Here is a 17,731-nt window from a genome sequence, read left to right as displayed (position 1 = left end):
TTAGGTGGCTTATTTTCCATTCTTTGTTTCTTAGGACATCCTATAATTTATTTTAGGTAAAACGTGTTCATAAGATACCCACGCAACTACTGATTAAACATACATGACACATGACACCATGGCTCCTATGACAGGAGCCAAAAAAAAAAAAAGTTTCAGAATACAGTTGCACTAGCTATACCAAAGGCTCTGAAAGGTTGTTATCCCACAACAAAGAAAGTTCTTATTTGGTTTAAAAACTAATAACAAAAATGTAACACTTCTAGGATAAAACGTTCATCATTGCAAATAGGTTCTATTTTAATTCTCCTTTTTGTTGTTTAGAGTCCAAATAATAAAACTCTTTGCAAATTGTTGGTTTCCTTGTGCCTTCTTCTTTCTTTACTAAATTTACAGATATTCTAAGTATCTGTTTTCATAATTTAATTAAGCATTAAAGTGTGGTTCGTTATATTCTTGTATTCTTGAGAATAACTCACAAATATGTAATCACACTCCAATCTCTTAAAAAAGGTTTACTAGGGAAATTAAAAAAGATATTAAAAATTTGAGAAGTATATTTACTTCTAAAATGGTCTAGTTAGATCACTGTGGTTCAAAGACACTTTTCTAGCTTTGGACATGTTGACCTTCCTTATTTCACTTCAATTCGAAGGCAGTGACAGGTATCCAGCCATGGCAGACACTCTGTCAAGATTTGAGAGCCTACAAAATGCAGAAAACAGACTTTACTCCTAACTACAACCTACTGAATATGTGTGCCCACTAATTATTATCAAGCATGAACAACAATAGTGAGGACTGTTGCCAGGGCAGGGTTATTTTGACTTTCTGCAATGAGGGAAGACTTCTCCGAGGAGATGGCATTGTTTTCAAGCTTTAAGAAATGGGGATAATTTCAACAGGTGAAGAGAGAAGAGTCTACGCTCAGAGTAAAGCACAAACAGAAGCACAGGAATCTGAGGAACTCTGAATGTGTCTGAAGTCTGAGGAATCAGAGGAAGATGAATCTGGAAAGGTGGGATACAGTTGTAGTGCCCACCTATGCCCTCTAAAAAGCCATGTTGCAAATTTCCATCCTTTACAGGGCATCTCAACTGGTATAAAAACCATCCTGCTATGGGGGCAGGAGGTGGTCAGCATCAGGGGTAAGGCCTGACCCAAAGGGATAAATAAATATGTCATACTCTTTATATTAAATAAATTACTAATTAAAGGAGGACTGAAAAGGAAAAAAAAAAAAACCCCTACATTTAAGAAATGTATATTTCTCTTCCCGACAGGCTAAGATTGTTCCCATCTCAGAGGCCTCACACACACATGACTCTTCAAACCTCCGCATCCTTCTCAGATGTCAGCCTTCAACATGTAGCTCTGGGTGTGGCCCATCCTGTCTGCCTGATCTAATGAGGCCCCTCTCCACATCACCTGCCCTCTCCCTCAGCCCTCTCTGTGCTTTTCAGGACTTTGAGTTTTGTAATTTCTTATTAACTTGTTCCTTTCCGTATGCAGTGACTTTCTAGTCCATGTTTGTAAGCCCCATGATGGAAGGAGATTCATCTCTCAACACTCCACATATAATACCTGGAACAGGAGATTCCGTAACTGCTTGTCAAATTAATCATTTTTGAATATAAAGATATATAAAACTGTCACACTTAAAGTTACACCTTTAAATGAACAAAGCAGAATTCTAAAATTTCCTGGAGTCAATTCCTATGCAAAGAGTAAGCATAGGAGATAAAGGTAAATATGCTTAAAAATATTTCCTAAAAGAATATTTAATTAAATAATAAAATAATTATTTGTAGTTATATATAAAAATAAAACCATATAATTATATATCAATGTGCAATTTACATAACATAGTTTTAATATTTCTTTTGCTTAAATTAATAATAATTTCTTTTTGACGCTCAAGGGATATATCTATTTTTCTCCACTAAAACATATGTTTCTTTATATATAAGATCTCCAAGAAAGATAAAAGATTCTGATGAAATTTCCTTTTAGCTTATCTTCTTTTCCATTTTTCCACCAAAAATAAGGTAGCAAAAGCAATCTCAGATATATTTTTCTTACTGATCATTGAGGCATGTACATCATTTCAAACTCATGAATACCAAAAGAGCAGTCAGGGTTGCAGATGGTGAAATAGACTATTAGAGAGCCCAGGTAGCTTTCTATCCCTGGTCAAAAGTTTACCCCATCTTAAAATTCACAACTATAAAGGAAAGCCTCCTTCATCACCCAATATGATGCAGAACACTTATTGTTCATGCTTATAAACTAATCTACTGGTTCTATATTTAAAGAATACACACAGTAAGTTTTAATCACCTTTTATATTAAAATAATCCTATCTAGAAGAAAATATATTTATTTACTTCAAATAGATGGTAAAACTGGAGCTCTCCCTGGTGAAAACTATGATCTAAAAGATAATCAGATGAAATGAGAGGAGAAGCCAACACTTTAAGTCATAATAATGTGACCCTCCATGGATCAACAGTGTTTAAAACAATCAAATTGGTCTTATAATATCAAGGTTTGGATGGATCAGGCTCTAGGCTGAAGTGGAAAATTAAAGTCCATTTTTCTTAATAGCTTCTACACTGGTCTGAAAATGTCACTGTCCCCAAATACTTCCTCAAGAAGTTCCTTCTATGATAGCTATATAATGTACCTACTTTAGGACTTTCATTCTGATTTTTCTCAGATGTTTGCCTTCTAAGCTTGACTCCAAGAGCAGGTAGCTTCAATTTATAATTGTGACAATGAGAGACTTAAATATATGTATTTAAACATATGTATATATCTATCTAGCCTTTGTTTAAAGAAGCATTAAAACTTTGGAACATAAATCTTCAAATGTGTAGGATGCACACACACATTCACATAGATACACACGTACAGCATATGCTCCTCTCATTTGTCTTTGGAACAACAGGGCATTTAAAATAAATACAGCTGGGCACCGAGGATATAATGTGCCGGGCAAACATATACTCCTATTAACGTGAATATATTCTTCAGTGTTTCCTGCTGAGCCCACTCAGGAATGAAAAGCAAGCAATCCCCATCTCTCCCACAAAACACCCCACATGCCCTCCAAACAACCACCCCTAGCAACTGGATGTGGAGACAAGCGGAGCTGAACAAAAGCCACCGGGCTGCGGCTCCGGAGTGAGTTGCCTTCTCAGGCTCTGACATTTTAAAGGCAGCAACTGAAGGTCATGCTGGGCACTGGTTGTTTTTCAAAAGAGATGTATGGTAAGGCAACTATTCTAGTCATCTGCATGTAGTGTCTGCTTGTTTTGCCTCCTGCAATTCTTGAGTCCTTGAATTACAACTACCACGCTTTAGGGATATATGGCAAACCCCTAAATCGATTCGTTCTCCCTACTCTGCGCGCCCCCTCCTCTTCCCAAGATGTGACCCAGGGGCTTCACACTGACCGACGCTGCCCGCTAAGCAGCTTTCCGGGAAATCTCAACTGAACTAGCTCTCAGTTCACATACACCCTCCGCTCACTTCTCATACACCAGCCCCTGCTGAGGGCCAAGGCGGTAATCGCCACGTTTCGCCAAGGTCTGGGAGCCTAGGAGGTTTCCAGGAGACCTGGGAGGCCAAGTGAGGCCAGACCCAGAAATTCCTGACCTCTCCAATCAGGCTGGAAGCAGCCAGCGAGACCCCAAGGTGCTGGGGGAGGCAGATTTCCCCCCCCAGCATTCTGGAGTCAGACTCTACGCCCCGGGGAAGCCAAGACCCTCAGAGTAGAAAGGAATTTTCTCTGGGAGTCAGCCTGCATGAGACTCGGGGAGCAAGAGGCAGCAGCGGGAGCCGGCCAACTTGCCGGCTCCTGGCGGGGTTGAGTGTTCAGTGGCTACAGGTTGCCTGAGAGCAGGTTCCCAGCTCCCGAGGGCGGAAGGCGCTCCGAGCGCTCAGAAGGGAGATTTGGGAAGGAGTGGGTGGAGGATTAGGACAGACGAGACGGAGAGAGGGAGGGGAGCCCGAAACGGCCCCAAGCAGCCGGGGAGACGGGAGAGATCCGAGGGCGCACCTCCCAACAGTGACCCACACAGACCTTGGCGCCGCAACCTGCGCTTCTTGAGGCCGAAGATGCGCACTTTGGAGAAGATATCCACCAGGTTGCCGTTGCAGAGCCCGCGGTTCTTGCTGGGGCTGCTCCGCCTCCTGCTGGCAGACGGCCGGTCCCAGTGCTGCTCCCGCGCCTGCCGCTTCTGGCGGATCAAGCCGCTGGCGATGGCCGCGGCCATGGTGGCCCCGGGACTGGGTCCGGAGGAGGGAGGGGACAGAGGGCAGGGAGCTGGGGGCACAGGAGAGGGAAGGGGCGGCGCAGGCGGCGGCTCGCCCTTGGGGAGGCGGAGTGGGGAGGCCCGAGGAGTTAGGCAGGGGGTTAGGGGGCCTCAGTCCCAACTAGGACCCATCGCCCTCCCTGCGGAGCGCAGGTCCAGGCGCGCAAATGCGCCCGGGTCGCGGCTGGGCGAGCGAGGGGAGCCCGAGGTCGTGTCCGCCGCCGCCGCCGCAGCCGCGTCGGGGCCGGGAGTGGGGCCGGAGCTGCGGGCGCCGCCGGTCACCGCGCGCCGCCGGAACCCTCTCGGGAGCCGCCACCGCCAGTCGCGCTGCCTTCCTGCCCTGCCCGCCTCCCGGACGGGAGGTAGAGCCGACTGCCTTCTTCCAGTGCACAGGATGGAGGGCAGGTCCCGGCCGGGTCTCGCGCGTCGGTCCGTCCAGGACGCGCTGGGCAGGACTCAGCGTCTGACTCGAGCTGCCCCCCGGCCAGTGCCACCGCCGCCGCCCACTCTTGGATTCTGCCGGTGATTGTCAAGTGCTTTGGAAATCAGCATCTGGAGAGAGCAATCTTCTCCCTGGAGATCTCTAATCAAAGCGCTTCGTTCCCACCCCACTACACTCCGCTCCTGTCCACCTCCTATGCCAGTCTTCAGAAAGAAAGGAAAATGTATATATAACAACGACTTTTAAAAATATTAATAATATAAAAGAAAGCTCAAATGCATGGCAGGGGGTGGGGTGCTAAGTGGCTGAGCCAAAGCAGGTGGATCTGAAGGAATTATCAGTGCGCTTTTTCTTGGATGAAACTAGCAGTTTTCCGAGGCTTCCGAGGCTTAGCTAGGGCTTCTGGATCTTAACGTGCCTCCTGGTCCACAGAAACTCTCAGCTGCGGTTGGAACACGAGGTGGTTTCCGCCCTCCCCTCTAATCCCTTCAGCACTCGAGCCTCTCCACCCCGGGAAGGAGGAGGGGAAAGGAGGGAGGCTGGGAGGGAGGAGAGTGTGTCCTGAGGAGGGAGGCGCCTCCACTCCTTACCTAGTCCACCCAAACTTGCCGGACTCTCCTTTCTGCCGTCAGGAAGGGTAGGCTTGTCATTTGGAAACCGCAGCAGAGCAAGAAAGAAGCAGGGAGGAGGGGAAGGTGAGGAGAAGCGGTAAGGTGGTGCGGAAAGACCCTCTTCCCAAATTTGCTCGCTAGCACTTGGAGGAAGAGATGGCAGCGGCTGTAGCTGCTATAGAACAGCAGCAGGAACGGAATACTGAAGAAGTCAGCACAGAATACTAAGGGCGGGGAGGGTGTCACAGTATTCCAGTGACAACAGAAAGCAGCCAGACTGAGGGACACTTCAATTTGAGCTGCCGTCTGTGGCGTCCCCTGGTAGAAAGTCAGGGGGGAAATCCTATGAACTGTCTGAAAGGCATATCAACAGCTGCTGCCTCCTCTCCTCGATTTCCTGTCTGTGTCCTGACAGCGGTCTGTCTTGGATAACTGAAAACATGAAGGTCCAGGAGGAGGGGGGCAAGTGGAGGACGCCCAGGAAAGGAGATTGGGAGAGAAACACTTTATGCTTGGATGAACACAGATCCATGGTTTCTAGGATACACTCGGAGTGACAAAACCAAGTGTAGCTTTTGCTCCTGTGGCTTCTTATCTTTTCCTCTTCCCTTTAAGCTGTTTTGCTTATCATTCCAGAAAGGTCAAGAAAAGAAATGCAAAAACTAGACTCCTCACAATCCAGTGTGAAGAACAGAGGAAAGAAAACTCATTAGGTAATCAAGACTTGTACCCATCACTTCCCTGATGACTGCTGGAAAGAGGGGAGGCACATTTCCGAAAGCAGCGCTGGAAGCAGTTCTGAACCAACACACACTTTCTCTTTGTCTCAGGAATAGGCGGTAAAGTACTACACAGACTTGCAACCAGTGAAGTGGGAGAAGTTCAGCCAAGGGCTGATTACAGGGAGGCTAGACACCTTCTGCTCTACAGAACTCATCCACAATCTCTCCATGGAAGCAATTACTGCTCAGTTGTTATTCATCGTATTTACTCAATATTTACTAACAAGTGTCTTTTGGGGAAAAGGATTTAATCTAAAGGGAGTGTGTAGTTTTGGTTCCAATGCAGATATCATTGGCTTTAATATACTATTTAACATTAAAGAACATACTCGGTTATTTAAGCTTATTTTCCCCGCCTTACTATGTTATACCTACATTACCGACAATGAAATCTGTTATCTACATATAAGTTAACCATGATTACTAAAAGGGATATGCATGAGTAATTTTTTCCAGAAACTTGTAATCCTTAATCACCCATGAGATTAAAAAAGGTGAAGAAAAGGGGCATGCTAACTATTTTTCTCCATGTCTACCTTTTTTTTCTGTTTCACAGGTCTTTGTTTTTACAGTTTTACTAGGTGTGCATGTATTTTGTGTTGCCAAGCCCCTGCTTAAAAAGGGAAGGCCATCTGCAGAGATGGCTGCATTTAATAAAAGGCTATTAAAGTGTGTCTTTTTTCAAAAATTCACTGAAATAAGTCATACTGAACAGAACGAGTAGCTACTTCTGCCTTCCATTATTGAAGCGAGGTCATCTAGACATTTCAGACGTTATAGACTTGGAATTTTAAAATGACTTTACAATTAAAGCAAACATATTTACCTAAAGCTAGTAATGGGTTTTACAAAGAAGCAAAATGTTAAGTATAGTGACCTCTTAAATCTAGTACAACTGCCCCAAACAACATAACCTTGTTTGCTTTGAAGTTTTTTTTTAAACTTTATGATATATGTGTATAGTATAATAATTTGAAAATAATGAGATTAAGCTTCTTGTTATTATAGCTGTGTTAATTATTTTCCTTCCAGGCATTTTCGCATAATTCAGTCTTCCCCCCAGTTCCTTGGATTCTGTAACCCAAGGGGAGGTCGGGTTTTGGGCTCCTTCAGGCCCCTCCCCTCAACGCTCAGCAACCTCTAGACGCGGCTGAGATTCAGCACCGCGGACAGGGATCCTGCCCCAGCCTTCGCGCTCAGAGAGGAAGCAAGTTCCCCAGAGCGTGCGAGCGCTGGCTGAGGGGCTCTAACAGTCTCCTCCGTTAAAAAGCAGCTTTCCACATTTTCTCCCCGCAAGGCGGGAAGGAAATTAATCTCCACAGCTTCCACTGGCATTAATAGCACACCTTGGAGCACAAAGCCTTTTCAGCTTTCTGATAATCGAGAAATACTCTTTCTTTCCTGATGCATTCCGACCCCGGGCGCGGAGCCTGGAACAGCGGACTCCTCGGTCTTAGGGCGTCTGCTCCGACCGTGAATTTCACAAGCTTTAAACGGTTGTTCCTATTTTATGAGGTTTTCTGTTTAAGGAAGTGTGGGGTGGGGGCAGCATCGGGACAATCAGGGTCTTTTTGCTTAATCCCTGCGTTTTCCTTTTACCTCCCCAAAACGCTGTTTAGTTGTTTACAGATAGAGGTAAGTGAAAGAAAACGCAAGAGAGCCATCTGCTGTCTTAAGCTGTGATAAAAGGGTGTTCAAAATCAGGGTGAAAACCTGTTCAGAGCGGGTGAACACAAATTCATACCTTACTATAATTCAGAAAATAATTTCACACTTATGAGAACCTCCTCGGTGTTGTTAATTTCACCTTCGACTTTATAAAAACAAACAATAAAGTACTGCCCAGGTAGAGAGGCCCCTGACCGACCTGTCAGCTCTGATCTCAGGCAGCCTCCGTTCAGTCTTGACTCTGCTACTTCCTGGCTGTATAATGACCTCCAGGGAGTTGCTTTAGTCTCCCTCAGCCTCAATTTCCTCTTCCCTAAAACTGGGATGATAATAGAATCTCCTTTTCAATTCTTGTGAGATTTAATTTTGTAAATTAATCTAAAGATCCTTGCACGGTGTCTATCACATCCTCAGTGCTCAAAAATGACACCTATTATTATCATTATCTTCCAGATCACTCATTCGATTCCAATTTCTATGTTTTTTCAATATCAAAATACATGTATTCCCATCCATATTTCCTCACTGCCTAAGTAGGTACATGAAAAGATTTAAAATAATCGGACATGTAAAAATTATTTTAAGTCTTGGCAAAAGAAGTCCAAGATCAAACCGTTGTTCACAATTGACTACATTTGTGAACTTAGCTCTGTAAGCCTATTCCTTGACTCACTGAATAGCGATAATAAAAAAAAATCTCTCTCCCTTACAGAGATTAATATGTGTGCCTATGAGAAAACAGTTCTAAAACTGTAAAGTGCCACACAAGTTCATTGGAAGCTGATTATTCGACTACTTCCCTGTGCTTGCACGTCTCCAGAGGAAGCCATGCCCCCTGTGGCCCCTCTACTTTCCAAATACTGTTCTTTCCGCCTAGAACATTTTTATTGCCTCTTGCCTACACTCTCCTTGGTAATATAAAACAGTGGCTAAAATCATAGTTGGAGTAAAGCAAACAGGCTTGACTGTGTGTCCTTGAGCAATTCATCTAAACCTGTCTAAATTTCAATTTCCTCTTCTGTAAAATGGTCATAAGAAATCAATAAGGTTATTATGAGGATTAAATGAGAACATGTATATAAGGCACTTAGAGCAGTGCCTTCGAGATAGTGCAAATTCAATAAATGATGACTACTGGTAATCACTTAACTCACCACTCAGGTCTTCATTTTTTCAATAAACAAGTCCTACACTGACATTTATGTGAAGATATCTAATAGGCATCTCAGGCTTAACAGGGCCAAGATTAAATCCTCATTCTCCTTTCTCAAACTTGTTTTCTAATCTCCCCCATCTCTGGAATGACATCTTCATTCTTCTTGTTCCTCAGGCCCAAAACTTTGGCATTGTATCAACCTCATTTCTTTTTTTAATACCTCGTATGTTATCCCTCAGCAAAACACATTCACTCTATCTTCAAAATGCACAAAAAATATGATCACTTCCCACTATCTACACTGCTACCTACCGTCATTATCTTTTGGGTTATTATAACAGCAACCTGGCTGTTCCCTTGGGATCCACCATTACTTTTCTTTGAAATGCCCTCAATACTGTGACTAAAGTGCTATCATATATAAAGAGTTTATATAAAGAGTTATCTTATGCCCCTATTCAAAATCCTACACGTCACTAGAAACCAAAGTCCTCATGGTGCCTACAATGTCCCATATAATTTATATCCCGCATCTACCTTCATTTGTTATCTGACACCATCTCTACTTCTCTCTCTTCATTCGCCAGTTTCTGTTCTTCAAACCACCTAGGATGCTGCGATGGTAGGATTTTCTTTTATGCTTGCTCTTCCATCTAACTCTCTCACCTCCTTGAAAACCTTTTCTCACTAGTTATCATCTCAGCTGAGATCTTTTCTTTTAAATCTAATTAAAATATTAAAGCCTCTAAACACAGTCAATCCCTTCTTCTTTGCTTGCTTTCTGGTTCTACACAGCTTTTTTACAACCTTAAAAATTCTATGTATTTTTATATGCATATTGTAATGTGTTTCATCTAAGAGGGAATCTATTTTGTCTCATTTGTCTGCTGCTACATATCCAGTGCTTAAAGTGGGACAAGAGTAGGTACTTAATAAACATTTGTTTATTGAAAGAATTAAGAGGTCAAATATATACACAGTCAAACAGTTAATAGAGAATAAGAGGAACAGAAAATTTTGCTCAGCCCAGTCTCTCAAGGATGAATTACCCCATGGTGCTTGATCTCTTTAAGCACCAAGAAATCTATAATTCTATTTGGAATACACACAATCTCAACCCCACAAATAGGATATACAAAGAGGTTTTTAGACTTTACTTGATGACTTCGGCTTACACAACATGACAGTTCTGAGTTCTGAATTCCAACAGTGACACTTGGGGCTTACTGAAGGATCCGAGATTGATTCCATGTGGATTAGACAGGACTATACTACTGATCTTTGTGATTCACCCCAACGCCACACAGACACCCTGTTTTCTCCCTCACTTCCAGGTTGCCAATTGACAATATGCCCCTTTTCAAATTTGTTACATCGAATCAATCACTGGAAACTAGATAAGCATGTTTTTTAGAATCATCTATAAATATGAAAGTAAATGAAGTCTAAGGGAGGACAGGGTGTAATCAAGAAACAGCCTCACTGATACTGCTTTCATTATTAAAAGAGACTTTTCCCCTTTGCCTTCTGAGTTTTTGTTATATTCTAGGTTATTTTGTTGAATAAGTTGCTTAAGTTCCAAATAGATAAGTTTTAATACGGTTTACTAAAAACAAGTACATTATTACAACTTCAAACTAACAAAAAAAATCTAAAGAACACATTTTGTGACATTGGTGTCTATGTTAAATGCTAACACTTCTTATTTTCACAACGTAACAATCTGCCCCTTTTTACTTATGCCATTGCCACAGCCATTATTTCAATGTAACCAAATTCATCATATCTAAGAAACGGTTTACTTTAAGATGCATGATTTAGGTACAAAAGGAAAGACAGCATTTCATTAAATTGTGCCATATCATAGGTAACAAGATCTATACCAATATTAGAGATGCTTATACCAAAAAAATCATTTGCATCTTAGAATCAATGAAATATGGTATAATGGGACTATGTATGTCTGTAAATGGGAGTTGTGCCCTTAATAACCCTGTCATGCTCTGTATTTTGCTAGACATCATACAACTTTTGGTTATAACAGATTTTAAGTGCTTCAGTGAACCTATGCTCTGAAACGTCTTTAGTTTCATTGTTACTGTTGTTGTTGTTTTAATTCTATTATCTCTGGTCGGTCTGAACTGGAAGGATAAATAGGAAACAAATATTCCTCAAATGTTTCCTGCATACTTATTTGATCATCTCTACACAATTAGCCACTTACTCTATTTTGTCACATGGTCCCCCTTTGTGAGTCAATCACCTTTGAACAGTTAAACAATTAAGGACAAAATATGAGGGCCCCAAATTTTTCATAAATAAATTACCATTTATCAATTTGGGGCAAGCTTGAGTAGGGTTAAAAAGGACATATTAGCATTTATGTTTTTACTCTTTGTTCTGGATTAAATGGGTTCTATTTGTAAATGTGTGTGATAATTCTGGGAATTTAGTCAATATTGATGACCCTTTTCACTTTTTACTTATTTGGAAGAACATCAAAAGTAATGTTAAGATGCATGTGGGGCAAATTTTCAAGTAGTTAATTAAGATTGAAAGCCTATCCACTCATTACAATCCAAATTCAAAATCTTATTTTATTTTTTTCTGTGATAGTATGACTGACCTTTATTTTAGATTCAAAGGATAATTTAAATGAATGTTTAAGTGTTTGAAATTAGATTTTTAAGAAGTAATTGATTGGATTAATGTTATAATAATCTTGTTGATTAATTTTGCTGGATATATTTATTTCTAGTAGGCAACAGATTTCCATCTATTAAAAAAAACCTGGAAGGAATTTTATTGTTGCTTAATATTTTCATTCAATAAAGAAAAATTGGAAACTATTGGTACCAAAAACTTGTGAACATTCTTCCCTATAGAAACAATACCAGATTGATAGGAGCAGATGGCTTAGCTTTACAAATCTAGTGTATTTTTAAAATTTGCCTAATATGTTGGAAAAATACTCTCAGTGACTTCCAACCTTCTATATTAAAATTAACCCCAAATGTGCATAGAATTCATTTCAGAGCTGTGAGAATTGACTTACTTTCCTTACTCTACGTGAGTAGTGGGAGATGATAATAACATCAATTTAATGACATATTAGTGAATTGGGTTTTTTAAAAGACTATTGAATAATTAAACAGAAAAAATATTATTCAATTTCCCCCCAAAATGAGAAATTAGCTTTTATTTATACTCTCAGTGCAAAGATTCTGTCTGCACATATGATACAATCTTTTCTGTATTTAACACTGTAACCAATGTGTTTTCAATGATTGTTAGAACGGTCACTTCCATAACAGTTAAAGGTTCTAGGTTAATTATACATTTTGTATTTAGTGTTTATGGGCTAATCACACATAGAAACATATGCACCTGTTACACACGTGCACACACATACACACGTGCATTGCCGAAACATACAACTGAATTCCTAACTCTAGTAAAGATAATTGTGAAGCATTAGTGATTTCCAAAGAAAAGTGATTTGCAAACTCCCAATTCAAGAACCTTAGAAAACTATTCTCATTACAGCCTTAGGATTGTAGGCATTATCTACCTAAATTCACTTTTGAAATTTTCCTCAGTAACAGTTAAATGGAAATTAGGAATAAATTAGAGGATAAATTTTAGTCATAAGTCTTTCAACATAAACTGAGACTATGCGCCTCTCAATTTATAAAATCCTGAAATAGTATCAAGCGGACCACAAAGCCCTTTTACACATACTGGAGTGGGTGTCATGATCTCCATTTAAGAGAAACGTTAAGCACTAGAGATGTTAAGTGATTCCTATGTTTACATTGCTAAACGGTGGAAAAAACAGATCTTAAGCACACCTTTCTTCTACCCAACTGTGAGGGAGGGGAGCGAAGCAATGTGTTTCATGTGAAAGTAATTTCCAAAGTGCAATGCACTTAAGAAATGTTATTCTTATAAATCAAAGCCATATTCCTTAACCCAGTCTTACTTTGTATATGAGAGCTGAAAAATTATACCCTAAAATTAATCCCTGAGTCCTCAGTAACCTGCAATGTAAGTTTCCTATTGCTTATGTGACATTTTATCACACACTTAGTTGCTTAAAACAGCACATTTATTCTCTCACAGTTCTGGAGGCAAGACATCCCAAGCCAGTCTCATCGGGTTTTAGTCAAGATACCAGCAGAGCTGGTTCCTTGTGCAAATGCTGGGGAAGGTATCTGCTTGTTTTCTCTCTTCTAGAGGCCAGCTTCATGTCGTGGCTCATGGTCCTTTCCTTGTATCATTCCAGCCTCTTGCTTTTCTTGTCACATTGACCACTACCGATTCTGACTGCCCACCCTCCTCTTCTAAGGGCCCTAGTAATTATACTGATCTCACCCAGATAATCCAGGGTAATCTCCCCAGCTCAAGATCTTTAATCACATCTGCCCAGTCTCTTCCACCGTGTAAACATGTTCACTACTGCAGGACTAGGGATTCGGACTTGGGCATCTTTGCGGGGGATGTTATTCATTCTACCATACCTACCCTATAGCTAAAGGACAGGGAAACAGAGCCCTGCCTCGCACCTGATAGCCATGCACCCAACTCCATGACCACGGACAGGATAACTGCTCCAGATTGCCAGTTTTTAAATTAAAGTACTGTTTCCTGCAAATACAGTTTTTATTAACCCCAGCTGTTTACTTGATTGACTCTACCTACTGCCTACTTCTGCACCCCTGTTGCTTTACTCCCTGCTCAGAATGATGTCTTATTATTGGCTGGGCCTCTCTGATAGCACCTGCTTACCTGAATTTCTTATGACTTTAATTATTTCATCTGTCAGGAAAAAAAAAATGTACAGCAATTCTCAGAAGTTGTGGAAACAGAGCCATTTTGTTCCCCTGTGGGTTTGTGAGGATGCATTTTCTGAGTCTCGCATAAATCCATAAAGAATTTAATTTCTTGAGTTTATGGCATGACTTTCATGAGATTTAGAGCCATAGAATCAAGCTGAATAAAACTAAAGCTCGACATGTGATGTTCTACAAGATGAGATTTAGGGCCTGAGGCGATCACCAAATGAAGGAAATAGATTCAGAAAGTCTTTTTCCCCATTCCACTTTCATTTTTGTGTAGCTGTAGGGGAAGTAGATAATTGCTGTTTCCTTTTAGAAATTTAGACTAGCTCCTTAGGTAAGAATTCACCTTCCCTGTAGATTTGACACTGACTACAAATGAAAGATATCATCCAAGCCAAAGATTTTTATTTATTTATTCATTTATATTTTTTTAAGGAATCAGAAATATTTTTCACTGAATTTTATGTGGCTAGAGGAGGAGGAATCTCAGAAAAAGTATAATTTCAGGCAGAATGTCATGGAGCATTTTAAATAAACAAATTCTGTTGTCCTGGTCTCTAAATGTCTCTTTGCTCACTCCATCGCCCTCTTTTCCCTTTTTATGTTGTCACTCACTGTATCTTCCTCTGAGTCCCTACAGAGATTTGAAACTGATTTCCAGAGATGAGAGTACCCAACAGTTGCAAGAAGTCTCTGGCTATGAGTCAAGAAGAGCAGCTATTCTGCGTTGCAGGCAAATATCTATAATTTGAAACACTGAGCTGTATCAGTAAATGGACCTCTTGTAACTGGTGCCGTCACCTAGGCTAAGGGGGAGACAGCTCTGGCCATGCTCACAGACCTGTGTGCATCTCCCCATAAAATGGGCTTACTGATCCTTTCCAGAGATTTGGTTCTAGCACGACAAATCTCAGATTAGTTTATGTCAGGGATTTTTGACTACAAACAGGAGACAGCAATTTAACATGTCTTTAGACTGTGAAGTTTCGATTTTAGCCTTTGGTGCCCTGCTACAAGGGTCAGAGCAGGTACTCAAGTGCTGCTTTCTACTTTTCAGGTCACTTAGGCAGAGGTAAACCAGGTGTCCTAATTCCCAGACCTTTGTTGTAGCTTCTTTATGCGCCCTGTGAACAGGTATTGTACCCTCCATCTCAGTAAATTCGGGCCCAGAGACTCCCAGCTTCTCAAGCTGTCAGAGAGGCGAGGATCTCTTTGCCCCCCAGACACTCCCAGCCACCTAAGTGCAGCGCTCCAGACCTCAGGGGCTCGACCTCCCAGGGCCTGGCTCATGGCAACACTTCCTAGGTACTCAATCAGTGGTTGCGGAAGGAAGGAAGAGAATAAGAAAGGAAGACCCTTGAGTTCCGGACTTCCATCCAGTCTCTTTAATTCTCCACCCAACAGTAGAACCTACCTGCTCTTGCGTCCCATTCTCCAGCCCCACCCCTTTCCCATCCCAGATAACACTGTAACTCTTCACAGAACTTGAAAAAACAAAACAAAACAAAACAAAACAATACCTTATCTGAAAGAAGCTATTCTTACTCTTGAAGCATCAAAAGAGGTCCAAGGGGCAGAGGTTTGTGGAGGTCTCTGGATGCCCCGTTTTTTGCTAATCTCAATAAATGGGGAAAATCACTAATACTTATACTAGTGATTAATACTCTGATGTGCATCAGAATCATATTTTATTGCTCAATTCCCATCATTTATGGATTTAAACTGAAATCTTAATTTGTTGTATTATATCATTATTCCCTATCTTTAGAAGTTCGAACAAGAAGTAATCTTAGAAATGATCTAATCTAATAAAGTGCATTTTGCTGATCAATAAATTCAACCCCAAGGAGGTTAATTAATTTACTTAAGTTAATTAGTTAGTTAGTTAATAAGCTACTGGAGGCAGTTCCAGGGCTGGATTTCAAGTCTCCTGATGCGATGTGCAAGGACTTCTGCATCACACTTCTCTACCTCTTAGAAGAGCTTGGCTACGCTGGACAGGAATACCCATTATACTGTCCCCAGACAATTCTGGAACACAACTATTCTCTCTCTTTTCTTGTTAAGTGCAGCCCATTATTTTGTTCTATGTAGATATACATATTACTCTCAAATAACCTGTAACTGTTTCAATAAGATCATTCTAAAAAACAAACAAGCAAAAACACCAAACAAAACAGGAATGTCTTTTTCCCTGAAGAATCAAGGTTACAATCTTTAAGACAACCTTCAATATAGCTTTCTAGGATATCAGTAACATAACTCAGGGTTGAGAGTATTTACAAGGTCTGGTGTCATAAAGAACAAAGTTAATTTCCTGCAATAAAGTATCACTCTTTTTATGGCCATTGTATCCCCATATACTGGTATTAATGCTGTACTGGTAAACACAGAAATGCATCTCTGTCACTGGGATACCTGTTCTCATGATGCCCTCTCTGTGTGGTTACACAATCATTCAGTCATTTCTTTTTACCTTACGGGTCTCAGTCACTTGCTAAGTTTTTGCCATCAACCGTCCTGCCTAGTTGGTATCAACAATCCAGTTTCATCTTCACAGAGGTAAATTATTTTATACTGCAACAGTCCTTGCTAATTCAGTCTAGATTAAAGCACACACACACAAACACACACACACGCAGAGTTAAATAAATATTGCTAAACCCTCTGGGTCTGTCAAGGAAATAAAAATAACTTCTCTACTCAGAGTTCCGGAGACTGGTTGCTCACCTGCCTCCTCCTCGGAAAACAAAGTGCTTTAATGGAAGACAGGTTGGCCCTTGCCCTTATTTTGAGCCCATTAGAAAAGAAACACATTGTCATTTTTATCATTTTAAAAAGGAAGTCATAAATACATAAAATAGGCAATATCCTCACAGAATTTCATGGGGATGGTTCTGGGGAAACTTTGGTTCCTGAGTATCCTGTAGCTACCAGCTGAGCTGAAGCAGGCTACAGGCAACTTTTCTAAAATGAAGGGTTTTCTTGTTTGTTTTTAAATAAATAATGAAGTTATTTGTCAATCAATTTCTAGGAATAAAAAGAACTCAACTCAGCTTTTAAAATGATGATAAAAAATATATAAAATATCACCAATGTTATTAATGGTAATTTATTCATTTCCATGGTATGATCAATTAGGAGAGATGGAGATGGATAGAGTGAAAATTAAGTCTAAAAAAGATTTTTTTTAAAAAAAGGAAGAAGAAATACAAGTGAGAAAACAGAGCTTCAGAGTGTTACTGTAGCTGGCTGGCTGTTCCATCTTTCCCTCTGCTTCTATGGTCCACCTCCCCTAAACTGACCTCAAAATCATTTGACTGGAGTTTTCTCTTCCCTCTAAATTTGGCCCCTATGATAAACACTGAGGAAAAAATGTTTTGACTAAAATTTTACAGCCTGATTCTAGGGAATTCTTAAATGCCTTCTCTTTTTTATTAATTTACTATAATTAAAAAAAAAAAGAAGCATAGCAAATGTGGGTAAGGGCAACCCCCCATGGTCATAGAGCAAGTGCTTTAATAGCAATAAATAAGAAATTGACTAATATAAGATTTTCAGATTGTTTTTGTGAATATGTTTGTTGGATTAGATTGAATTAATGTTACTAATTATATTGGCTTCTTCATCTAATTAGTTTGTGATTCTAATTTCACATATTATTCTAATTTTCAATTTAAATAACTGAATATTAGTCTATGTATTATTATTGCTTTTATGTACATGAATATGCATGCTAGCATATTACACACATAACACTTTTTCAGCTTTTACCACTATGACTCAGCATAGAGAATGCATTTTAATTTCACAAGTAATTTACCTTGGATTGTAACTGTTGGCAGAGCATGAAACTATAAACTTCCATATCCGACTTGCTTAATATGCTCAAGTGATGACTTTTCTAGTAGC

At 40.4% G+C, this 17,731-nt stretch overlaps 1 protein-coding gene across 5 annotated transcripts in view; it reads right to left on the bottom strand.

Annotated features, from left to right (window-relative positions):
- Nucleotides 1–17,731, bottom strand: part of FGF14 (fibroblast growth factor 14) — a 534,916-nt gene that overhangs the window by 146,159 nt on the left and 371,026 nt on the right. Inside the window, exon 1 of one of the 5 annotated variants that reach the window (XM_032496710.1) lies at nt 4,088–5,221. The exons of the other annotated variants lie outside the window; for them this stretch is intronic. Coding sequence (XP_032352601.1) covers nt 4,088–4,280 — 193 coding nt within the window. The 5' untranslated portion in view covers nt 4,281–5,221. Of the gene's footprint in view, nt 1–4,087; nt 5,222–17,731 lie in introns of those variants that run through there. 5 annotated transcript variants of the gene reach the window in all.

The sequence above is a fragment of the Camelus ferus genome, chromosome 14, assembly GCF_009834535.1.
Source record: "Camelus ferus isolate YT-003-E chromosome 14, BCGSAC_Cfer_1.0, whole genome shotgun sequence".
Lineage (NCBI taxonomy): Eukaryota > Metazoa > Chordata > Mammalia > Artiodactyla > Camelidae > Camelus > Camelus ferus.
Note: the sequence above shows the minus strand (reverse complement) of the source record. Positions and strands in the feature narration are given on the sequence as shown.